We start from the raw sequence: 26,742 nt of genomic DNA, 5'->3' as shown, positions 1-26,742 counted from the left end.
TCACCCAGCAGAGCTGCATATAGCTCCTCCCCTCTACGTCACTCCCAGTCATTCTCTTGCACCCAACGACTAGATAGGATGTGTGAGAGGACTATGGTGATTATACTTAGTTTTTATAACTTCAATCAAAAGTTTGTTATTTTACAATAGCACCGGAGCGTGTTATTGCCTCTCTGGCAGAGTTTGAAGAAGAATCTACCAGAGTTTTTACTATGATTTTAACCGGAGTAGTTAAGATCATATTGCTGTTTCTCGGCCATCTGAGGGAGGTAAAAGCTTCAGATCAGGGGACAGCGGGCAGATGAATCTGCATTGAGGTATGTAGCAGTTTTTATTTTCAGAATGGAATTGATGAGAAAATCCTGCCATACCGTTATAATGACATGTATGTATACTCTACACTTCAGTATTCTGGGGATGGTACTTCACTGGAATTACTCTGTAAAAAGTACATTAAACCTTTTAATAGGTATTTATTATGTTAAACGTTTTTGCTGGAATGTAGAATCGTTTGCATTTTCTGAGGTACTGAGTGAATAAATGTTTGGGCATTATTTTTCCACTTGGCAGTTGCTTGTTTTAATTGTGACAGTTTCGTTTCTCTCTCACTGCTGTGTGTGAGGGGGAGGGGCCGTTTTTGGCGCTCTTTGCTACGCATCAAAAATTTCCAGTCAGTTACTCTTGTATTTCCTGCATGATCCGGTTCATCTCTAACAGAACTCAGGGGTCTTCAAACTTCTTTGGAGGGAGGTAGATTCTCTCAGCAGAGCTGTGAGACTTATATATTGACTGTGATTAAAAACGTTGCTCTGTAATTTTTACGTTTCAAATTTAATTATTGTTACTTTACTAATGGGAACAAACCTTTGCAAAAGTTGTGTTGTTTTCAAGGATTGATGCTATAACTGTTTTTCAGTTCATTATTTCAACTGTCATTTAATCGTTTAGGGCTTCTTTGAGGCACAGTACGTTTTTGTTAAATAAGATTGTAACCAAGTTGCAAGTTTATTTGCTAGTGTGTTAAACATGTCTGATTCAGAGGAAGATACCTGTGTCATTTGTTCCAATGCCAAGGTGGAGCCCAATAGAAATTTATGTACTAACTGTATTGATGCTACTTTAAATAAAAGCCAATCTGTACAAATTGAACAAATTTCACCAAACAGCGAGGGGAGAGTTATGCCGACTAACTCGCCTCACGTGTCAGTACCTGCATCTCCCGCCCGGGAGGTGCGTGATATTGTGGCGCCTAGTACATCTGGGCGGCCATTACAGATAACATTACAAGATATGGCTACTGTTATGACTGAAGTTTTGGCTAAATTACCAGAACTAAGAGGCAAGCGTGATCACTCTGGGGTGAGAACAGAGTGCGCTGATAATACTAGAGCCATGTCTGATACTGCGTCACAGCTTGCAGAGCATGAGGACGGAGAGCTTCATTCTGTGGGTGACGGTTCTGATCCAAACAGATTGGATTCAGATATTTCAAATTTTAAATTTAAATTGGAGAACCTCCGTGTATTACTAGGGGAGGTTTTAGCTGCTCTTAATGATTGTAACACTGTTGCAATACCAGAGAAATTGTGTAGGTTGGATAAATACTTTGCGGTACCGGCGAGTACTGACGTTTTTCCTATACCTAAGAGACTAACTGAAATTGTTACTAAGGAGTGGGATAGACCCGGTGTGCCGTTCTCACCCCCTCCAATATTTAGAAAGATGTTTCCAATAGACGCCACCACACGGGACTTATGGCAAACGGTCCCTAAGGTGGAGGGAGCAGTTTCTACTTTAGCTAAGCGTACCACTATCCCGGTGGAGGATAGCTGTGCTTTTTCAGATCCGATGGATAAAAAATTAGAGGGTTACCTTAAGAAAATGTTTGTTCAACAAGGTTTTATATTGCAACCCCTTGCATGCATCGCGCCGATTACGGCTGCGGCAGCATTTTGGATTGAGTCTCTGGAAGAGAACCTTAGTTCAGCTACGCTGGACGACATTACGGACAGGCTTAGAGTCCTTAAACTAGCTAATTCATTCATTTCGGAGGCCGTAGTACATTTAACCAAACTTACGGCTAAGAACTCAGGATTCGCCATTCAGGCACGTAGGGCGCTGTGGCTAAAATCCTGGTCAGCTGATGTAACTTCTAAGTCCAAATTACTTAATATACCTTTCAAGGGGCAAACTTTATTTGGGCCCGGTTTGAAAGAAATTATCGCTGACATTACAGGAGGTAAGGGCCACGCCCTGCCTCAAGACAAAGCCAAAGCTAAGGCTAGACAGTCTAATTTTCGTCCCTTTCGGAATTTCAAAGCAGGAGCAGCACCAACTTCCACTGCACCAAAACAGGAAGGAGCTGTTGCTCGTTACAGACAAGGCTGGAAACCTAACCAGTCCTGGAACAAGGGCAAGCAGGCCAGGAAACCTGCTGCTGCCCCTAAGACAGCATGAATCGAGGGCCCCCGATCCAGGACCGGATCTAGTGGGGGCAGACTCTCTCTCTTCGCCCAGGCTTGGGCAAGAGATGTTCAGGATCCCTGGGCGCTAGAGATCATATCTCAGGGATACCTTTTAGACTTCAAATTCTCTCCCCCAAGAGGGAGATTTCATCTGTCAAGGTTGTCAACAAACCAAATAAAGAAAGAAGCGTTTCTACGCTGTGTACAAGATCTGTTATTAATGGGAGTGATCCATCCGGTTCCGCGGTCGGAACAAGGACAAGGGTTTTACTCAAACCTGTTTGTGGTTCCCAAAAAAGAGGGAACTTTCAGGCCAATCTTGGATTTAAAGATCCTAAACAAATTCCTAAGAGTTCCATCGTTCAAAATGGAAACTATTCGGACAATCTTACCCATGATCCAAAAGGGTCAGTACATGACCACAGTGGATTTAAAGGATGCTTACCTTCACATACCGATTCACAAAGATCATTACCGGTATCTAAGGTTTGCCTTCTTAGACAGGCATTACCAGTTTGTAGCTCTTCCATTCGGATTGGCTACGGCTCCAAGAATCTTCACAAAGGTTCTGGGTGCCCTTCTGGCGGTACTAAGACCGCGAGGAATTTCGGTAGCTCCGTACCTAGACGACATTCTGATACAAGCTTCAAGCTTTCAAACTGCCAAGTCTCATACAGAGTTAGTTCTGGCATTTCTAAGGTCGCATGGATGGAAAGTGAACGAAAAGAAGAGTTCTCTCTTTCCTCTCACAAGAGTTCCATTCTTGGGGACTCTTATAGATTCTGTAGAAATGAAGATTTATCTGACAGAAGACAGATTAACAAAGCTTCTAAATGCATGCCGTGTCCTTCATTCCATTCAACTCCCGTCAGTAGCTCAATGCATGGAGGTGATCGGCTTAATGGTAGCAGCAATGGACATAGTACCCTTTGCACGTCTACATCTCAGACCGCTGCAATTGTGCATGCTGAGTCAGTGGAATGGGGATTACTCAGACTTGTCCCCTACTCTGAATCTGGATCAAGAGACCAGAAACTCTCTTCTATGGTGGCTTTCTCGGCCACATCTGTCCAGGGGGATGCCATTCAGCAGGCCGGACTGGACAATTGTAACAACAGACGCCAGCCTACTAGGTTGGGGCGCTGTCTGGAATTCTCTGAAGGCTCAGGGACAATGGAATCAGGAGGAAAGTCTCCTGCCAATAAACATTCTGGAATTGAGAGCAGTTCTCAATGCCCTTCTGGCTTGGCCCCAGTTAAAAACTCGGGGGTTCATCAGGTTTCAGTCGGACAACATCACGACTGTAGCTTACATCAACCATCAAGGAGGGACAAGAAGCTCCCTAGCAATGATGGAAGTATCAAAGATAATTCGCTGGGCAGAGTCTCACTCTTACCACCTGTCAGCAATCCACATCCCGGGAGTGGAGAACTGGGAGGCGGATTTCTTGAGTCGCCAGACTTTTCATCCGGGGGAGTGGGAACTTCATCCGGAGGTCTTTGCCCAAATACTTCGACGTTGGGGCAAACCAGAGATAGATCTCATGGCGTCTCGCCAGAACGCCAAACTTCCTCGCTACGGGTCCAGATCCAGGGATCCGGGAGCGGTTCTGATAGATGCTTTGACAGCACCTTGGAACTTCGGGATGGCTTATGTGTTTCCACCCTTCCCGCTGCTTCCTCGATTGATTGCCAAAATCAAACAGGAGAGAGCATCAGTGATTCTAATAGTGCCTGCATGGCCACGCAGGACTTGGTATGCAGATCTAGTGGACATGTCATCCTGTCCGCCTTGGTCTCTACCTCTAAGACAGGACCTTCTGATACAGGGTCCATTCAAACATCAAAATCTAACTTCTCTGAAGCTGACTGCTTGGAAATTGAACGCTTGATTTTATCAAAACGTGGTTTTTCTGAGTCGGTTATTGATACCCTGATACAGGCTAGGAAGCCTGTTACCAGAAGGATTTACCATAAGATATGGCGTAAATACCTATACTGGTGCGAATCCAAAGGTTACTCCTGGAGTAAGGTTAGGATTCCTAGGATATTGTCCTTTCTACAAGAAGGTTTAGAAAAGGGTTTATCGGCTAGTTCATTAAAGGGACAGATCTCAGCTCTGTCCATCTTGTTGCACAGGCGTCTGTCAGAAAATCCAGACGTCCAGGCCTTTTGTCAGGCTTTAGCTAGAATCAAGCCTGTGTTTAAAACTGTTGCTCCGCCATGGAGTTTAAACCTTGTTCTTAACGTTCTACAAGGAGTTCCGTTTGAACCCCTTCATTCCATTGATATAAAGTTGTTATCTTGGAAAGTGTTATTTTTAATGGCTATTTCTTCGGCTCGGAGAGTCTCTGAGTTATCAGCTTTACATTGTGATTCTCCTTATTTGATTTTTCATTCAGATAAGGTAGTTCTGCGTACTAAACCTGGGTTCTTACCTAAGGTAGTCACTAACAGGAACATCAATCAAGAGATTGTTGTTCCTTCTTTATGCCCAAATCCTTCTTCAAAGAAGGAACGTCTTCTACACAATCTGGATGTAGTTCGTGCCCTCAAGTTCTACTTGCAGGCAACTAAGGATTTTCGACAAACGTCTTCCCTGTTTGTCGTGTACTCTGGTCAGAGGAGAGGTCATAAGGCTTCGGCTACCTCTCTCTCCTTCTGGCTTCGTAGTATAATTCGTTTAGCCTATGAGACTGCTGGACAGCAGCCTCCTGAAAGAATTACAGCCCATTCTAATAGAGCTGTGGCTTCCACTTGGGCCTTTAAGAATGAGGCCTCTGTTGAACAGATTTGCAAGGCTGCAACTTGGTCTTCGCTTCATACTTTTTCCAAATTTTACAAATTTGACACTTTTGCTTCTTCGGAGGCTATTTTTGGGAGAAAGGTTCTTCAGGCAGTGGTTCCTTCTGTATAATGAGCCTGCCTATCCCTCCCGTCATCCGTGTACTTTTGCTTTGGTATTGGTATCCCAGAAGTAATGATGACCCGTGGACTGATCACACATAACAGAAGAAAACATAATTTATGCTTACCTGATAAATTCCTTTCTTCTGTTGTGTGATCAGTCCACGGCCCGCCCTGTTTTTTAAGGCAGGTAAATATCTTTTAAATTATACTCCAGTCACCACTTCACCCTTGGTTTCTCCTTTCTCGTTGATTCTTGGTCGAATGACTGGGAGTGACGTAGAGGGGAGGAGCTATATGCAGCTCTGCTGGGTGAATCCTCTTGCATTTCCTGTTGGGGAGGAGTTATATCCCAGAAGTAATGATGACCCGTGGACTGATCACACAACAGAAGAAAGGAATTTATCAGGTAAGCATAAATTATGTTTTTTTGATGTGAATCCTAAGGCTACTCATGGAGTAAGATCAGGATTCCTAGGATTTTGTCTTTTCTCCAAGAAGGATTGGAGAAAGGATTGCCCGCTAGTTCCTTAAAGGGACAGATATCTGCTTTGTCTATTCTGTTGCATAAGCGTCTGGCAGGTGTCCCAGACGTTCTGGCTTTTTGTCAGGCTTTAGTTAGAATTAAGCCTGTGTTTAAACCTGTTGCTCCGCCATGGAGTCTCAATTTAGTTCTTAAAGTTCTTCAGGGGGTTCCTTTTGAACCCATGCATTCCATAGATATTAAGCTTCTATCTTGGAAAGTTCTGTTTCTAGTTGCTATCTCTTCAGCTCGAAGAATTTCTGCACTATCTGCATTACAATGTGACTCGCCTTATCTTGTTTTCCATGCTGATAAGGTGGTTTTGCGTACCAAACCTGGGTTCCTCCCTAAGGTTGTTTATAACAGGAATATCAATCAGGAAATTGTTGTTCCTTATCTGTGTCCTAATCCTTCTTCTAAGAAGGACCGTCTGTTGCACAACTTGGACGTGGTTCGTGTCTTGAAGTTTTATTTGCAGGCAACCAAAGATTTTCGCCAATCATCTTCTTTGTTTGTTGTTATGCTGGAAAGCGTAGAGGTCAAAAGGCTATGGCTACCTCTCTTTCCTTTTGACTGAAAAGCATCATCCGTTTGGCTTATGAGACTGCTGGACAGCAGCCTCCTGAAAGAATTACAGCTCACTCCACTAGAGCAGTTGCTTCCACATGGGCTTTTAAAAATGATGCTTCTGTTGAACAGATTTATAAGGCTGCGACTTGGTCTTCAAATTTTACAATTTGATACTTTTGCTTCTTCGGAGGCTATTTTTGGGAGAAAGGTTTTGCAAGCAGTGGTGCCTTCCGTTTAGGTTCCTGTCTTGTCCCTCCCTTCATCCGTGTCCTAAAGCTTTGGTATTGGTATCCCACAAGTTAGGATGAATCCGTGGACTCGGTACATCTTGCAAAAGAAAACAGAATTTATGCTTACCGAGTCCACGGCCCGCCCTGTCTATTCAAGACAGTATTTTTTATGTAAACTTCAGTCACCTCTGCACTTTATAGTTTCTCCTTTGCTTTCTTGGCCTTTGGTCGAATGACTGGGGGGTGGAGTTAAGGGGGGAGCTATGTAGACAGCTCTGCTGTGGTGCTCTCTTTGCTACTTCCTGTCAGGAAGGACAATATCCCACAAGTTAGGATGAATCCGTGGACTCGGTACATCGCAAAAGAAAGAAATTTATCAGGTAAGCATAAATTCTGTTTTTAAACAACATACCAATTTACTTCTGATATTTAATTTGCTTCCTTCTCAAGTTATCCTTTTCTGAAAGGTTAATCTATTTAAGCTCAGGAGTATTAAAGAACCTAGGTTCTAGCTGCATATATATAGGTGGCTGCATATATATACCGATTGTCATTGGCTCACCCATGTGTTCAGTTAGAAACCAGTAGTGCATTGCAGCTCCTTCAACATATGATACCAAGAGAATGAAACAAATTTTATAATAGAAGTAAACTGGAAGTTGTTTAAAATTGTATGTTCTACCAAAATCATCAAAGAAAAAATGTGTGTTTCATGTCCCTTTAATTTTGTTTGCATGTGTCTGTGTCAGACTGTCAGTTTCTCTGTGTGTATGTGTTCCTACTGAGTGTGTGTGTTTAGAGTCTCTGTGTTTAATATTTCTGTGTGTGTTAGTGTGTGCATGTGTCAGATTGTCAGTGATTATACATCAATAATTAGGTATGAGTATTCAATGCTTAGTTAGCATCTAAAATGTGTTGCACTCTCAAAAGAAGATAACCATCTCCAAAAAATGCAGCAAGCAGCCGCCTTATTCAGCATTTGGTTGCTAATGAAACGTCCGAATGGCCATGCCTATCAGAGTACCGGCACCTTTTTCCGCCCAAAAAAAGCCCTGCAGGCGAATAAGGATTTTCGCCAGTCTTCTGCCCTGTTTGTTTGTTTCTCAGGAAAGCATAAGGGTCAGAAGGCCACTTCTACTTCTCTTTCCTTCTGGTTGAGAAGTATGATTCGTTTTGCTTATGAGACTGCTGGACAGCAGCCTCCTGAGATAATTACAGCTCATTCCACTCGGGCTTTCTCCTCTTTTTGGTCTTTCAAAGATGAAGCTTCTATGGAACAGCTTTGCAAGGCTGCAACTTGGTCCTCTCTGCATTTACAAATTTGATACTTTTGCTGAGGCCTCTTTTGGGAGAAAGCTTCTTCAAGCGGTGGTGCCTTCTGTTTAGGTCGGCCTGTCTTGTTCTCCCTCCCTGTTCATTCGGTGTCCTCTAGCTTGGGTATTGGTTCCCACTAGTAATTGAATGACGTTGTGGACTCTCCATATCTTAGGAAAGAAAACAAAATTTATGCTTACCTGATAAATTTCTTTCTTTCCGAATATGGAGAGTCCACGACCCCACCCTTTATTAAGACAGTTATTTTTTACTAAACCTCAGGCACCCCTACACCTTTGTGATATTCTTTTTCTATTTCCCTACGGTCGAATGACTGGGGATTATAGGTAGGAGAGTGACACTTAACAGATTTACTGTGGTGTTCTTTGCCTCCTCCTGCTGGCCAGGAGTGATATTCCCACTAGTAATTGAGTGACGTTGTGGACTCTCCATATCCGGAAAGAAAGAAATTTATCAGGTAAGCATACATTTTGTTATTTACCTCAGATGTCAGACTGCTGGGTTGGGACGCAGTCTGGGGTTATCAGAAAGTGCAGGGAGTTTGGTCTTCTTGGGACGCAAGGTTTCTCATCAACTTCTTAGAGCTCCATGCAATCTTCTTGGCTATCTAGAGTTGGGCCCCTGTTAAGACTTGAATCTTTTCTGAGTTTTAAATTACACAATGTCATAGTAGTGGCTTACATCAATCTCCAGGGTGGACTCAAACCCAGGACCCCCCTTCTCACAAAGTAGCAGAAGATGTGTCTTTTAATTTAAAATTGGAGAACATGCACACTCTGTTTTAGGAATTTTTGTCTGCCTTAAATATTGGGGACACTACACCTGCAGACAAACAATCTCTGCAAAAGATTGTTAAATTCTTTAAGGCAGCACCTCCCCCCCCCTTACCTTCATGATGCAGTTTCTGAGCTAATTAGCAAGGAACAAAACAATGCAGACATTTCCTCTTGTGAGCTGCTGGTGCAATGCTGAATATGGAGAGCATTCAGCGATGTCTTGCGGACCTGATCCGCACTGTCAGATCAGGTCCGCAAGACATTTAATAAATAGGCCCCATGGTCTGCTAATATAATATGTGAAGGCTGACTTCAATTTCAGAGAAAGATCTTGTTTGGACCTGCACTGAATTGCTTCAGTCACTTAAGGTAAAGGATGATTTCACACATTTTGTTATTCTAAGACGCAAAGATCCTCCTCTTCGATATCTCAGAAGTTAGATATTTCCAAGTCTACCTGGAAGCCTTGTTCTTCTTGGTCCAAACAGAAAAAAAAAAATCAGTAGCCTGTCCCTTCTTCCAAATAAGCATGATTGTGCGGCCCCAACCCAGACTCAGTTCTAGTTGTAGTAGACTGAACTAGTTCTAGTAGACAGTTCTAGTAGACTGAACTTTTTCAGGAGGTTTGGAAAAAATTCTGTTAGAGTTCCTTGGGTACTGAACATAATTTCATAGGGGTACCTTATAGGCTTTTGGCTCTCCCTCCTCGAGGAAGATTCTGCCGGTCTTATGTTCTACAAGATCATTTAAAGGCCCAAACTTTCTTGGCATGTGTAACAGACCTAAAAGCTATGGAAATTATTACTTTGGTCCCCTTGGGGGAACATATTCAGAGGTTCTTTTCAAGCCTTTTTCATTCACACTGTCTTACTTTCAGTGCAGGAGGGTGAATTTATGTCTACCATAGACTTGAAAAATGCCTATCTGCATTCCTTATTCACAGGGATCATACCATTTTTTCAGATTTTCCTTTCTTAACAGGCATTACCAACGTGTCCTTCTCCCATTTGGTCTGGCACCAGCCCCAAGAATCTTTTCAAAGCTTTTTTTGAAGCTCTTTTGTCCATAGTGAGAGCTCAGGGCTCGGCAGTAGTTCCTTATTTCTTTTTTTGCAGGATTATCTGGATAAGGGTTTCAGCCAGTTCCCTTAAAGGCAAAATGTTTCTTGTATCACAAGAAAATATCGAGGCTTCCTGACATTCAAGCCTTTGTTCAAGATTTGGTCAGGATAAAACCAGTTATCAGGCCTGCTTCCCCTCTGTGAAATATTAACTTGGGTTTGAGGGTTTCTTCTGGCTCAGCTGTTTAAACCTATATACATATTCTACTGTTGTTTTGAAAGGTTTTCTTTCTCTCAGCCATTTCCTCACCAGAAAAGTAAGAGTGATCTTGTGATTCTCCTTATCTGATTTTTATCAGGATAAAGAAGTTTTAAGAACAAACTTACACTTTCCTTCCTAACGTTGTTACTTCTGAAAACATCAATTAGGAAATTTTAGTTCCATCTCTATGTTCAGCGCAAAAAAAATAAAATAAACAAAAAAAAACGGTTAAAGGGATACTGAACCCTAATTTTTTCTTTCGTGATTCAGATAGAGCATGCAATTTTAAGCAACTTTCTTATTTACTCCTATGATCAAATTTTCTTTGTTCTCTTGCTATCTTTATTTGAAAGAAAAAGTCCAGAACCCTGGACAGCACTTGTTTATTGGTGGATGAATTTATCCACAAATCGGCAACTACAACCCAGGTTGTTCACCAAAAATAGGCCGGCATCTAAACTTACATTCTTGCTTTTCAAATAAAGATACAAAGATAATGAAGAACATTTGCTAATAGGAGTAAATTAGAAAGTTGCTTAAAATTGCATGCTCTGTCTGAATCACAAAATAAAAAATTTGGGTTCAGTGTCCCTTTAAGAGAGATCACTTCTTAACTTGAAAGCATTTTGGGCCTTGAAATTTTATCTTCAAGCCATTAAAGAATTAAGAATTTCTTCTTCCCTGTTTATCCATTTCTCAGGTCCTCCATGAGGGACAGAAAGCTACTAGAATCAACATGGTAGACTTTAACTTTAAATTCTACCATTTTGGCATGTTTGCCTCTTCTGAGACTGCTTTTGGTAAGAAAGTTCTGCAGGCTGCAGTGCTTGTCTAATACCGCTACCTGTCTTAACTGTTTTCCCTCCCTATTTTATGGTGGTCTCGTGAACTTCACAGCTTTGGTATAGGATCCCACATTTGATGACTTGTAGACTCTTACCATCTTATGAAAGAAAGCAAAATGTATGCTTACCTTGTTTTTTCCCATAACAGTTAGGGGCAGTACCAGTTTGCTTTTCTTTTACCCTGGTTTCGTTTCCTTTTTTCTTATTTTCTCCATTCTCTTAGCTATATGTATAACTAAGGAATAATGGGAAAGTGGTAGGGATTTCTTGGATAACTTGTGGACTCTCACCATCATGAAAGAAATTAATTTATCATGTAAGCATAAATGTTGTTATTTGAAGGGATTTTAGACACTGGGTACTATTTTCATATTTCTAAATAATTGTTTTTAAACAATTATGTAATAATTAGAAATGTTACCTATGGCTGAACCCGGTAGATGGTGAAAGGTGACCACTAATAAATGCATGCATAAAAAAATGGGGAGAGGACAGTACACTTAAAAAAAATTAAATAAAAAATTATATTTTGTGGGAGTGTGGCTGACCAATGTATTTAGGACATGAATAGTGTGCAGAGTGTCTGCTTCATGCATATGGCTCTTTAAAAAAAAACATTAAACTTTTATATTTAACTTACACCATATTTTGCATTTACAAAGCTTGTTTCCCATGTTGTCACAGGAGCCACATCCAGTGCGTCTTTCTTCCGAAGAGGTTTTGCTGAAACAGGCCAAGCTAGATAATGCAACCTTGAATTTATTCCAAAACTTGACTGAACTGAAATCATTCTTCATAAAGGTAACTGAATATTGTCTGCTTTGTTTTCTGTATTTTCTAATGCTCTTGTCTTATCATAAATTCTGAATCAAGGCTGATTAAACACCCTAGAACTGTTATTAACCATTTGCAATCTGGCATTTCCCCAAACATCTCTCTTCACGCAATCACATCAGCAATAACTTCCACCTTTACATTCCCACACCCTAAAATCCATGGCAGACTCCATTAACATGTAGCTTCCTATAAAAAGATAAGTAAATGGACAGGCCTTAATAAAAAATATAAACTACCTTCATTTTGGCTAAAAGTTCATTCTTCAGCTTCTTCCTGGCCATGAGCAACAGGTCTGTTTTCCTCTGTCCCTCAATTAGGCCTGGACCTCCTCCAGTGTTTTTTCCCATTCAGAAGAAAGAAATATGTTAGTGAATTAATTATTAATAGTTAAATATTTGAACCAATCATAATTGTGAATGGGCAGTTTGATCTAGTTCTTGGGACCAAGTAAACCACTTGTTTATTGTGTGGAGAACAGTTTAGGGTTGGGGATGCAGGGCTATAACACTGGTGTCTATGTGACATAGGTAACAGTATTATAGAAATTATGGTCATCTGCTCCTATCTGGCGTGTCTAGGGATTAACAATAAGGAATTGCTACTTTTGCAGACTCTCCGCAAATGTGCAGGTGTGATACATACACTAAAATTCAGTACCTCATAAAAATTGCTGTTGCTGCATTTTTGTATAGCAATTTTATGTAATATGTTTGAGATTTTACCTATAGTAACCACTGCTACAGAACTTTTGGTTCCCGAGTCTAGCCAACTCATGAAGACGCCACATTTTACAAAAGAGTATGGATTTGGTTCCTTGGCAGAGCTTTTGCCATACTTTCTAGGGTGTCATTTGCTGCATGTTGCCTAAAGGTAGTGTGTACCTTGATAGAGCTGTCATGCTGTATGCTTAGGGTATTTCAGCCATCCTTTGTACAGGATCTTTACCTGAGCTGACTGCCCTCTTGTGATGTGTATTTATTCAGTTGTCCAGTCTTCCTCTCCCTATAGCTCTGGTGCATCTTATTTTGGGTTACATGGGTCGCAGTGCTCCTATCATATTACTGTTTAGCTTTTTAGTATAATGTGATTTGCTACATAGTAGATGAGGTTGAAAAAAGACAGAAGTCCATCGAGTTCAACCTATACAAATCTTAATATACTTGCAAAAAGCTCCAGTTGAGCTTAAATTAATCCCTTTAAAAAATATGACTCATTTAACACAAGCAATCATATCCTCGAATTGTGTTTATAGCCAGAAATGTATCTAAACCATTTTTAAATGTATCTAAGGTATTAAGAAGAGGAAAACTTCAGACCCATTCTAGACCCGGAAACCTTAACCAAGTTGTTAGGGTTGCTTCATTCAGTAAGGAAACTATCAGATTTTCCCTTTTGTCAGTCCTACTAAGTAATTTTAAGACAACCATAGACATTAAAGGATGTTTTCCTATCCATTCCTATTCACAAAGAGCATTATCAATTTAATTGTTTTACTTGCCTGGGCAGACATTATCTGTTTGTAGCACTATTTTATGTCTAGCTCCCAGGGTTTTCCAATTTTCTGGGTGCCCTGTTGTCAGGTACCAGAGCTTAGGACGTAGCTCCCCTTTCTTCTATAAAGGTAAGACGAGTCCACGGATTCATCCTTTACTTGTGGGATTTTATCCTCCTGCTAACAGGAAGTGGCAAAGAGCACCACAGCAGAGCTGTCTATTTAGCTCCTCCCTTAGCTCCACCCCCCAGTCATTCTCTTTGCCTACTCTAAGTACTAGGAAGGGTAAAGTGAAAGAGGTGATAAAATATTAGTTTTTAATTTCTTCAAGCAAGAGTTTATTTTAAATGGTACCGGTGTGTACTATTTACTTTCAGGCAGCAGATGGATGAAGACTGCTGCCTGGTGGATGATGATCTTAGCATTTGTAACTAAGGTCCATTGCTGTTCCCACAGAGGCTGAGGAGTACAGGAAACTTCAGTGTAAGGAACGGTTTCATGCTATGCAGCAATGAGGTATGTTCAGTCATATTTTTTTGGAGAGACTGTGTATTTCAGAAAGGCTGACATTATACCCAGGAGGGTAAGGGTAAGCAGTAATCCTAGAGCTAAAAGAAGGGCATTACTTAGCTTGCATATGGGGCCAATTACTAATATGGTTGACACTGAGTTACAACTGTTTGGGAGCAAATGTTTTTTGACTTGGGAGTGCTTTAACGTTTTTGTGGGCAATAACGTTTTGGGCAGCTTTATTAAGGGCACACATGGCTTAACTTTCTCTTGTTAAGTGTGTTCAGTCCACGGGTCATCCATTACTTATGGGATATATTCTCCTTCCCAACAGGAAGTTGCAAGAGGATCACCCAAGCAGAGCTGCTATATAGCTCCTCCCCTCACATGTCATACCCAGTCATTCTCTTGCAACCCTCAACAAAGAAGGAGGTCGCGAGAGGAGCTGGAGTTTTTACTTAACTATTCTTCAATCAAAAGTTTGTTATTTTAAATGGCACCGGTGTGTGCTGTTTTTCTATCTCAGGCAGTATTTGGAAGAAGAAACTGCCTGCGTTTTTTTTCTATGATCTTAGCAGGCGTAACTAAGATCCACTGGCTGTTCTCGACATTCTGAGGAGTGGGGTAACTTCAGAAACGGGGAATAGCATGCGGGGTCCTCCGCAAATGAGGTATGTGCAGTACTTTATTTTCTGGGAATGGAATTGACTAAGAAAATACTGCTGTTACCGTATGATGTAAGTACAGCCTTAAATGCAGTAGTGGCAACTGGTATCAGGCTGATAAATGTATGCGCAGTCAAGTTATTTTCTAGAGACTAGAATTTGACTGAGAAAATACTGTTAAAACTGAAATAATACTTAAGCCTTATCTGCAGTGGTAGTGACTGGTAGCAGGCTTAGTGATAACTTTGCATGACATTGGAAAATGTTATTTTTTAATAAAACGTTTACTGGCATGTTATTCGTTTTTGTGAGGTACTTTGGTGATAAATCTCTTTGGGCATGATTTTTTTCCACATGGCTGACATATTTCTGCATGGAAACCGTTATATCAGGGCTCCCACTGTTGTGATAGGAGTGGGAGGGACCTTGTTTTAGCGCCTTGTTGCGCAGTTAAAATTCTATCACAGTCTTCCTGCTTCTTCCTCTTTGATCCAGGACGTCTCAAGAGAGTACAGGGGTCTGCAAAAGTCATTTTGAGGGAGGTAATCAGTCACAGCAGATCTGTGACAGTGTGCTTGACTGTGATTAAAAGCGCTAAATCTTAATTGATATCCGTTTTATCCGTTTTGGGTATTGAGGGGTTAATCATCCTATTGCTAATGGGTGCAATCCTCTGCTGATTTTACACTTCTTGTTAAGAATTGTTTTAATTCTATCTGTATTTTTAAAGCGCTGCAGCGTTTTTTATATTGCTTGTAAACTTATTGAAAGTGATTTCCAAGCTTGCTAGTTTCATTGCTAAATCTGTTTAAACATGTCTGATTCAGAGGAAACTGTTTGTTCATCATGTTCAAAAGCCAATGTGGAGCCCAATAGAACGATGTGTACCAATTGTATTGATATTGCTTTGAATAAAAGTCGATCTGTACCGATAGAGAAACTTTCACCAGACAACGAGGGGGAAGTTATGCCGCCTAACTCTCCTCACGTGTCAGTACCTGCGTCTCCCGCTCGGGAGATGCGTAGAATTGAGACGCCTAGTACATCTAGGCCCTTACAAATCACTTTACATGATATGGCTAATGTTATGAAAGAAGTATTATATAATATGCCCGAATTGAGGGGCAAGCGCGATAGCTCTGGGTTAAGGACAGAGCGCGCTGATGACACGAGAGCCATGTCTGATACTGCGTCACAATTTGCAGAACATGAGGACGGTGAGCTTCATTCTGTCGGTGACGGTTCTGATCCGGGGAGACCAGATTCAGAAATTTCAAATTTTAAATTTAAGCTTGAGAACCTCCATGTGTTACTAGGGGAGGTATTAGCGGCTCTGAACGATTGCGACACGGTGGAATCCCAGAGAAATTATGTAAGTTGGATAGATACTATGCGGTACCGGTGTGTACTGACGTCTTTCCTATACCAAAAAGACTTACAGAAATTATTAGTAAGGAGTGGGATAGACCCGGTGTGCCTTTTTCCCCTCCCCCGATATTCAGAAAAATGTTTCCTGTAGACGCCACCACACGAGACTTATGGCAGACGGTCCCTAAGGTGGAGGGAGCAGTTTCTACTTTAGCCAAGCGTACCACTATCCCGGTGGAGGATAGCTGTGCTTTCTCAGATCCAATGGATAAAAAGTTTGAGGGTTATCTTAAGAAAATGTTTGTTCAACAGGGTTTTATTTTGCAGCCTCTTGCATGCATTGCGCCTGTCACGGCTGCAGCGGCATTCTGGTTTGAGTCTCTGGAAGAGGCGATTCGCACAGAGCCATTGGATGAGGCTTTGCGCAGAGTTAGAACCCTTAAGCAAGCTAATGCGTTTGTTTCAGATGCCGTAGTACATCTAACCAAACTTACGGCTAAAAATTCCGGATTCGCCATACAGGCGCGCAGGGCGCTCTGGCTTAAATCCTGGTCAGCGGATGTAACTTCCAAGTCTAAGCTACTTAACATTCCTTTCAAAGGGCAGACCTTATTCGGGCCCGGCTTGAAGGAAATTATTGCTGACATTACGGGAGGTAAGGGCCACGCCCTTCCTCAGGACAGGGCCAAGCCAAAGGCCAAACAGTCTAATTTTCGTGCCTTTCGTAACTTCAAGGCAGGAGCAGCATCAACTTCCTCCGCTCCAAAACAGGAAGGAACTGCTGCTCGTTACAGACAGGGTTGGAAAGGCAACCAGTCATGGAACAAGGGCAAGCAGGCCAGAAAGCCCACTTCCGCCCCTAAGACAGCATGAAGACAGGGCCCCCTATCCGGAGACGGATTTAGTGGGGGGCAGACTTTCTCTCTTCGCCCAGGCTTGGGCAAGAGATGTGCAGGATCCCTGGACGTTGAAGATTATATCTCAGGGATACCTTCTGGATTTCAAAACCTCTCCTCCACAAGGGAGGTTCCATCTTTCGAGGTTATCAACAAACCTAGTAAAGAGAGAGGCATTTCTACAATGTGTACAAGACCTCTTAATCATGGGAGTGATCCACTCAGTTCCGCGATCGGAACAGGGACAAGGATTTCTCTTGTTAAGTGTATCCAGTCCACGGATCATCCATTACTTATGGGATATTAACTCCTCCCCAACAGGAAGTGCAAGAGGATTCACCCAGCAGAGCTGCTATATAGCTCCTCCCCTAACTGCCATTACCAGTCATTCTCTTGCACCCAACGAATAGATAGGATGTGTGAGAGGACTGTGGTGATTATACTTAGTTTCATACCTTCAATCAAAAGTTTGTTATTTTATAATAGCACCGGAGTGTGTTATTCCTTCTCTGGTAGAATTTGAAGAAGAATCTACCTGAGTTTTTCTATGATTTTAGCCGGAGTAGTTAAGATCATATTGCTGTTTCTCGGCCATCTGAGGAGAGGTAAACTTCAGATCAGGGGACAGCGGGCAGATTAATCTGCAAAGAGGTATGTAGCAGCTTATTATTTTCTGACAATGGAATTGATGAGAAAATTCTGCCATACCGATATAATGTAAACTCAGCCTTAAATGCAGTAGCAGCAACTGGTATCAGGCTGTCATGTATGTATATTTTACACTTCAGTATTCTGGGGAATGGCACTTCACTGGAATTATACTGTATGCATAAAACTTTAGCCTAATTTGCAGGGACTAGCAACAGGCTTTTTAATAACACTCAATTTATTAATGTTAAACGTTTTTTGCTGGCATGTAAAATCGTTTAATTTTCTGAGGTACTGGGTGAAAAAATGTTTTGGGCACTATTTTTTTCCACTTGGCAGTCGTTTTATTTAATTTATGACAGTTTACTGATCTCTCTCACTGTTATGTGTGAGGGGGAGGGGCCTTTTTTGGCGCTTTTGCTACGCATCAAAAAATTCAGTCAGAAGTTTATTGTCTTCCCTGCATGATCCGGTTCATCTCTACAGAACTCAGGGGTCTTCAAAACTTGTTTTGAGGGAGGTAATCACTCACAGCAGAGCTGTGAGATTGTAGTTGACTGTGATAAAAAAACGTTTATTTCTGTATTTTTTTTTTTTTTTCTGTTATCAGGGTTAGTTATCCTTTGCTAATGGGAGGAGCAATCCTTTGCTAAAATTGTGTTTTTTACAAAGATTTGATGCTATAACTTATCGCTGACATTACAGGAGGTAAAGGCCATGCCCTGCCTCAAGACAGAGCCAAACCTAAGGCTAGACAGTCTAATTTTCGTTCCTTTCGTAATTTCAAAGCAGGAGCAGCATCAACTTCCTCTGCACCAAAACAGGAAGGAGCTGTTGCTCGCTACAGACAAGGCTGGAGACCTAACCAGTCCTGGAACAAGGGCAAGCAGGCCAGGAAACCTGCTGCTGCCCCTAAGACAGCATGAATCGAGGGCCCCCGATCCGGGAACGGATCTAGTGGGGGGCAGACTTTCTCTCTTCGCCCAGGCTTGGGCAAGAGATGTCCAGGATCCCTGGGCGTTAGAGATCATATCTCAGGGATACCTTCTAGACTTCAAATTCTCTCCCCCAAGAGGGAGATTTCATCTGTCAAGGTTGTCAACAAACCAAATAAAGAAAGAGGCGTTTCTACGCTGCGTACAAGATCTTTTATTAATGGGAGTGATCCATCCGGTTCCGCGGTCGGAACAAGGACAAGGGTTTTACTCAAATCTGTTTGTGGTTCCCAAAAAAGAGGGAACTTTCAGGCCAATCTTGGATTTAAAGATCCTAAACAAATTCCTAAGAGTTCCATCGTTCAAAATGGAAACTATTCGGACAATTTTACCCATGATCCAAAAGGGTCAGTACATGACCACAGTGGATTTAAAGGATGCTTACCTTAACATACCGATTCACAAAGATCATTACCGGTATCTAAGGTTTGCCTTTCTAGACAGGCATTACCAGTTTGTAGCTCTTCCATTCGGATTGGCTACGGCTCTGAGATTCTTCACAAAGGTTCTGGGTGCTCTTCTGGCGGTACTAAGACCGCGAGGAATTGCGGTAGCTCCGTACCTAGACGACATTCTGATACAAGCTTCAAGCTTTCAAACTGCCAAGTCTCATACAGAGTTAGTACTGGCATTTCTAAGGTCGCATGGATGGAAGGTGAACGAAAAGAAGAGTTCTCTCTTTCCACTCACAAGAGTTCCCTTCTTGGGGACTCTTATAGATTCTGTAGAAATGAAGATTTACCTGACAGAAGACAGGTTAACAAAGCTTCAAAATGCATGCCGTGTCCTTCATTCCATTCAACACCCGTCAGTAGCTCAATGCATGGAGGTGATCGGCTTAATGGTAGCAGCAATGGACATAGTACCCTTTGCACGCCTACATCTCAGACCGCTGCAATTGTGCATGCTAAGTCAGTGGAATGGGGATTACTCAGACTTGTCCCCTACTCTGAATCTGGATCAAGAGACCAGAAATTCTCTTCTATGGTGGCTTTCTCGGCCACATCTGTCCAGGGGGATGCCATTCAGCAGGCCGGACTGGACAATTGTAACAACAGACGCCAGCCTACTAGGTTGGGGCACTGTCTGGAATTCTCTGAAGGCTCAGGGACAATGGAATCAGGAGGAGAGTCTCCTACCAATAAATATTCTGGAATTGAGAGCAGTTCTCAATGCCCTTCTGGCTTGGCCCCAGTTAACAACTCGGGGGTTCATCAGGTTTCAGTCGGACAACATCACGACTGTAGCTTACATCAACCATCAGGGAGGGACAAGAAGCTCCCTAGCAATGATGGAAGTATCAAAGATAATTCGCTGGGCAGAGTCTCACTCTTGCCACCTGTCAGCAATCCACATCCCGGGAGTGGAGAACTGGGAGGCGGATTTCTTAAGTCGTCAGACTTTTCATCCGGGGGAGTGGGAACTTCATCCGGAGGTGTTTGCCCAAATACTTCGACGTTGGGGCAAACCAGAGATAGATCTCATGGCGTCTCGACAGAACGCCAAGCTTCCTCGTTACGGGTCCAGATCCAGGGATCCGGGAGCGGTTCTGATAGATGCTTTGACAGCACCTTGGACCTTCGGGATGGCTTATGTGTTTCCACCCTTCCCGATGCTTCCTCGATTGATTGCCAGAATCAAACAGGAGAGAGCATCAGTGATTCTAATAGCGCCTGCATGGCCACGCAGGACTTGGTATGCAGATCTAGTGGACATGTCATCCTGTCCACCTTGGTCGCTACCTCTGAAACAGGACCTTCTGATCCAGGGTCCCTTCAAACATCAAAATCTTATTTCTCTGAAGCTGACTGCTTGGAAATTGAACGCTTGATTTTATCAAAACGTGGTTTTTCTGAGTCAGTTATTGATACCTTAATACAGGCTAGGAAGCCTGTTACCAGAAAGATTTACCATAAGATATGGCGCAAATACTTATATTGGTGCGAATCCAAGAGTTACTCATGGAGTAAGGTTAGGATTCCGAGGATATTGTCTTTTCTACAAGAAGGTTTAGAAAAGGGTTTATCCGCTAGTTCCTTAAAGGGACAGATTTCAGCTCTGTCCATTCTTTTACACAAACGTCTGTCAGAAGTTCCGGACGTTCAAGCTTTTTGTCAGGCTTTAGCTAGGATTAAGCCTGTGTTTAAAACTGTTGCTCCACCATGGAGTTTGAACTTGGTTCTTAATGTTTTACAGGGGGTTCCGTTTGAACCCCTTCATTCCATTGATATCAAGTTGTTATCTTGGAAAGTTCTGTTTTTAATGGCGATTTCCTCGGCTCGAAGAGTCTCTGAGTTATCTGCCTTACATTGTGATTCTCCTTATCTGATTTTTCATTCAGACAAGGTAGTTCTGCGTACTAAACCTGGGTTCCTACCTAAGGTGGTCACTAACAGGAATATCAATCAAGAGATTGTGGTTCCATCTTTGTGTCCTAAACCTTCTTCGAAAAAGGAACGTCTGCTACACAATCTCGATGTAGTCCGTGCCCTGAAATTTTATCTACAGGCAACTAAGGATTTTCGACAAACGTCTTCCCTGTTTGTCGTTTATTCTGGTCAGAGGAGAGGTCAAAAAGCTTCGGCTACCTCTCTCTCCTTTTGGCTTCGTAGCATAATACGGTTAGCCTATGAGACTGCTGGACAGCAGCCTCCTGAAAGAATTACAGCACATTCTACTAGAGCTGTGGCTTCCACTTGGGCCTTTAAGAATGAGGCTTCTGTTGAACAGATTTGCAAGGCTGCAACTTGGTCTTCTCTTCATACTTTTTCCAAATTTTACAAATTTGACACTTTTGCTTCTTCGGAGGCTGTTTTTGGGAGAAAGGTTCTTCAGGCAGTGGTTCCTTCCGTATAAAGAGCCTGCCTGTCCCTCCCGTCATCCGTGTACTTTAGCTTTGGTATTGGTATCCCATAAGTAATGGATGATCCGTGGACTGGATACACTTAACAAGAGAAAACATAATTTATGCTTACCTGATAAATTTATTTCTCTTGTAGTGTATCCAGTCCACGGCCCGCCCTGTCACTTTAAGGCAGGTAATTTTTCCATTAAACTACAGTCACCACTGCACCCTATGGTTTTCCTTTCTCTGCATGTTTTCGGTCGAATGACTGGTAATGGCAGTTAGGGGAGGAGCTATATAGCAGCTCTGCTGGGTGAATCCTCTTGCACTTCCTGTTGGGGAGGAGTTAATATCCCATAAGTAATGGATGATCCGTGGACTGGATACACTACAAGAGAAATAAATTTATCAGGTAAGCATAAATTATGTTTTTACTCAAATCTATTTGTGGTTCCCAAAAAAGAGGGAACCTTCATACCAATCTTGGACTTAAAGATCTTAAACAAATTCCTAAGGGTACCATCGTTCAAGATGGAAACCATTCGAACCATCCTACCCATGATCCAAGAGGGTCAATACATGACCACAGTGGACTTAAAGGATGCTTACCTTCACATACCGATTCACAAAGATCATTATCGGTACCTAAGGTTTGCCTTTCTAGACAGGCATTACCAGTTTGTGGCTCTTCCCTTTGGGTTAGCCACGGCCCCGAGAATTTTTACGAAGGTTCTGGGCTCACTTCTGGCGGTACTAAGACCACGAGGCGTAGCGGTGGCTCCGTACCTAGACGACATTCTGATACAAGCATCAAGTTTTCAGAATGCAAAGTCTCATACAGAGATAGTTCTTGCATTTCTGAGGTCGCATGGGTGGAAAGTGAACGTGGAAAAGAGTTCTCTGTTACCACTCACAAGGGTCCCTTTTCTAGGGACTCTTATAGATTCTGTAGAGATGAAGATTTACCTGACGGAGTCCAAGTTATCAAAGATTCTCAATGCTTGCCGTGTCCTTCATTCCATTCCAAGCCCATCAGTAGCTCAGTGCATGGAGGTAATCGGCTTAATGGTTGCGGCAATGGACATAGTGCTATTTGCGCGCCTGCATCTCAGACCGCTGCAACTATGCATGCTCAGTCAATGGAACGGGGATTACTCGGATCTGTCCCCTTTGCTAAATCTGGACCAGGAGACCAGAGATTCTCTTCTCTGGTGGTTGTCACCGGTTCATCTGTCCAAAGGAATGACCTTTCGCAGACCAGATTGGACGATTGTAACAACGGATGCCAGCCTTCTAGGCTGGGGAGCAGTCTGGAATTCCCTGAAAGCTCAGGGTTCGTGGACTCAGGAGGAGAAACTCCTTCCAATAAACATTCTAGAATTAAGAGCAATATTCAATGCTCTTCTAGCTTGGCCTCAGTTAGCAAGACTGAGGTTCATCAGATTTCAGTCGGACAATATCACGACTGTGGCTTACATCAATCATCAAGGGGGAACCAGGAGTTCCCTAGCGATGTTGGAAGTCTCAAAGATAATTCGCTGGGCAGAGTCTCACTCTTGCCACCTGTCAGCGATTTACATCCCAGGCGTAGAGAACTGGGAGGCGGATTTCCTAAGTCGCCAGAATTTTCATCCGGGAGAGTGGGAACTTCACCCGGAGGTATTTGCTCAACTGATTCGTCGTTGGGGCGAACCGGATCTGGATCTCATGGCATCTCGCCAGAACGCGAAGCTTCCTTGTTACGGATCCAGGTCCAGGGACCCGGGAGCGGTGCTGGTAGATGCATTAGCAGCCCCTTGGGTTTTCAACATAGCTTATGTGTTTCCACCATTTCCGTTGCTACCTCGACTGATTGCCAGGATCAAACAGGAGAGGGCATCAGTAATTCTGATAGCGCCTGCGTGGCCACGCAGGACCTGGTATGCAGACCTAGTGAACATGTCGTCCTGTCCACCATGGTCTCTTCCTCTGAGGCAGGACCTTCTACTTCAGGGTCCTTTCAACCATCCAAACCTAATTTCTCTGAGGCTGACTGCCTGGAAATTGAACGCTTGATTCTATCAAAGCGTGGGTTTTCGGATTCGGTTATTGATACATTAATACGGGCTCGGAAACCTATGACCAGAAAAATTTACCATAAGATATGGCGTAAATATTTATATTGGTGCGAATCCAAGAGTTACTCATGGAGTAAGGTTAGGATTCCTAGGATATTGGCTTTTCTACAAGAGGGTTTAGAAAAGGGTTTATCCGCTAGTTCGCTAAAGGGACAGATTTCAGCTCTGTCTATTCTTTTACACAAACGTCTGACAGAGAATCCAGACGTCCAGGCCTTTTGTCAGGCTTTGGCTAGAATTAAGCCTGTGTTTAAAGCTGTTGCTCCTCCGTGGAGCTTAAACTTGGTTCTTAAAGTTCTTCAGGGTGTTCCGTTTGAACCCCTTCATTCCATTGATATTAAGCTTTTATCTTGGAAGGTTTTGTTTTTGATGGCTATTTCCTCGGCTCGAAGAGTCTCTGAGTTATCTGCCTTACATTGTGATTCTCCTTATCTGATCTTTCGTTCAGACAAGGTAGTACTGCGTACTAAACCTGGGTTTCTCCAACATAGGTGTGTCCGGTCCACGGCGTCATCCTTACTTGTGGGATATTCTCTTCCCCAACAGGAAATGGCAAAGAGCCCAGCAAAGCTGGTCACATGATCCCTCCTAGGCTCCGCCTTCCCCAGTCATTCTCTTTGCCGTTGCACAGGCAACATCTCCACGGAGATGGCTCAGAGTTTTTTGGTGTTTAAATGTAGTTTTTATTCTTCTATCAAGAGTTTGTTATTTTAAAATAGTGCTGGTATGTACTATTTACTCTGAAACAGAAAAGAGATGAAGATTTCTGTTTGTAAGAGGAAAATGATTTTAGCAACCGTTACTAAAATCGATGGCTGTTTCCACACAGGACTGTTGAGAGGAATTAACTTCAGTTGGGGGAAACAGTGAGCAGACTTTGGCTGCTTGAGGTATGACACATTTCTAACAAGACTTGGTAATGCTGGAAGCTGTCATTTTCCCTATGGGATCCGGTAAGCCATTTTCTTAATTTTCAATATAAGAATAAAAGGGCTTCACAAGGGCTTTAAAGACTGGTAGACATTTTTCTGGGCCAAAACGATTACTTTATAAGCATATTTATTGGTTTATAACTTTGGAGAGTTATTTTAATCTTGGGAATTTTATTAAAAAAACGGCAGGCACTGTATTGGACACCTTTTTCACTGGGGGCCTTTTCTAGTCATAGGCAGAGCCTCATTTTCGCGCCACTAATGCGCAGTTGTTTTTGAGAAGCAAGGCATGCAGATGCATGTGTGAGGAGCTCAGATCCACTGAAAAAGCTTATTGAAGGCGTCATTTGGTATCGTATTCCCCTCTGGGCTTGGTTGGGTCTCAGCAAAGCAGATACCAGGGACTGTATAGGGGTTAAATGTAAAAACTGCTCCGGTTCCGTTATTTTAAGAGTTAAAGCTTTCAAATTTTGAACATTTCCTTCATACTTTTGCGTATATTCAGTAAAAAAGTGTGTTCAGTTTAAAATTTAAAGAGACAGTAATGGTTTTATTTTAAAACGTTTTTTGTGCTTTGTTATCAAGTTTATGCCTATTAACATGTCTGAACTATCAGATAGACGATGTTCTGTATGTTCGGAAGCCAAGGTTCCTCTCCATTTAAATATATGTGATGAATGTGACAAACAAAGTAGGGACAATGATGCCACTGATAATAATGTTGCCCAAAATGATTCCTTAAGTGAGGGGAGTAAGCATGGTACTGCATCATCTCCTTCTATGTCTACACCAGTCTTGCCCACTCAGGAGGTCCCTAGTGAATCTAGTGCGCCAATCCTCCTTACTATGCAACAATTAACGGCTGTAATGGATAATTCTATTAAAAACATTTTAGCCAAAATGCCCACTTATCAGCGAAAGCGCGACTGCTCTGTTTTAGATACTGAAGAGCATGAGGACGCTGATGATAATGGTTCTGACATGCCCTTACACCAGTCTGAAGGGGCTAGGGAGGTTTTGTCTGAGGGAGAAATTTCAGATTCAGGAAAATTTTCTCAACAAGCTGAACCTGACGTTATTACATTTAAATTTAAATTGGAACATCTCCGCGCTCTGCTTAAGGAGGTGTTATCTACTCTGGATGATTGTGACAATTTGGTCATTCCAGAGAAATTATGTAAGATGGACAGGTTCCTAGAGGTCCCGGTGCCCCCCGAAGCTTTTCCTATACCCAAGCGGGTGGCGGACATTGTAAATAAAGAATGGGAAAGGCCCGGCATACCTTTTGTCCCTCCCCCTATATTTAAGAAATTATTTCCTATGGTCGACCCCAGGAAGGACTTATGGCAGACAGTCCCCAAGGTCGAGGGGGCGGTTTCTACTCTAAACAAACGCACCACTATCCCTATAGAAGATAGTTGTGCTTTCAAAGATCCTATGGATAAAAAATTAGAGGGTTTGCTTAAAAAGATGTTTGTTCAGCAAGGTTACCTTCTACAACCAATTTCATGCATTGTTCCTGTCACTACAGCAGCGTGTTTCTGGTTCGAGGAACTAGAAAAGTCGCTCAATCAAGCATCCTCTTATGAGGAGGTTATGGACAGAGTTCAAGCACTTAAGTTGGCTAACTCTTTTACCTTAGACGCCACTTTGCAATTAGCTAGATTAGCGGCGAAAAATTCAGGTTTTGCTATTGTGGCGCGCAGAGCGCTTTGGCTGAAGTCTTGGTCAGCGGATGTGTCCTCCAAGAACAGATTGCTTAACATCCCTTTCAAGGGGAAAACGCTGTTTGGCCCTGACTTGAAAGAGATTATTTCAGACATCACTGGGGGAAAGGGCCACGCCCTTCCTCAGGATAGGTCTTTTAAGGCTAAAAATAAAACAAATTTTCGTCCCTTTCGCGTGAAAAGGACCAGCCTCAAATTCTACATCCTCTAAGCAAGAGGGTAATTCTTCTCAAACCAAGCCAGCCTGGAGACCGATGCAAGGCTGGAACAAAGGTAAGCAGGCCAAGAAGCCCGCTACCGCTACCAAGACAGCATGAGATGCTGGCCCCCGATCCGGGACCGGATCTGGTGGGGGCAGACTCTCTCTCTTCGCTCAGGCTTGGGCAAGAGATGTTCAGGATCCTTGGGCGCTAGAAATAGTTTCTCAAGGTTATCTCCTGGAATTCAAGGAACTACCCCCAAGGGGAAGGTTCCACAGGTCTCAATTGTCTTCAGACCAAATAAAAAGACAGGCATTCTTACATTGTGTAGAAGACCTGTTAAAAATGGGAGTGATTCATCCTGTTCCATTAGGAGAACAAGGGATGGGGTTTTACTCCAATCTGTTCATAGTTCCCAAAAAAGAGGGAACATTCAGGCCAATTTTGGATCTCAAGATCCTAAACAAATTTCTCAAGGTCCCATCGTTCAAGATGGAAACCATTCGGACAATTCTTCCTACCATCCAGGAAGGTCAAT

The 26,742-nt window shown here is 42.6% G+C and overlaps 1 protein-coding gene across 6 annotated transcripts in view; it reads left to right on the top strand.

The window, feature by feature from the left end:
- Positions 1–26,742, top strand: part of NBEAL1 (neurobeachin like 1) — a 759,124-nt gene that overhangs the window by 525,163 nt on the left and 207,219 nt on the right. For all 6 annotated transcript variants that reach the window (XM_053698681.1, XM_053698678.1, XM_053698680.1 and 3 more), the window contains one exon: positions 11,657–11,773. In XM_053698681.1, coding sequence (XP_053554656.1) covers positions 11,657–11,773 — 117 coding nt within the window. The remainder of the gene's footprint in view (positions 1–11,656; positions 11,774–26,742) is intronic.

The sequence above is a fragment of the Bombina bombina genome, chromosome 1 (assembly GCF_027579735.1).
Source record: "Bombina bombina isolate aBomBom1 chromosome 1, aBomBom1.pri, whole genome shotgun sequence".
NCBI classification, from domain to species: domain Eukaryota; kingdom Metazoa; phylum Chordata; class Amphibia; order Anura; family Bombinatoridae; genus Bombina; species Bombina bombina.
Note: the sequence above shows the minus strand (reverse complement) of the source record. Positions and strands in the feature narration are given on the sequence as shown.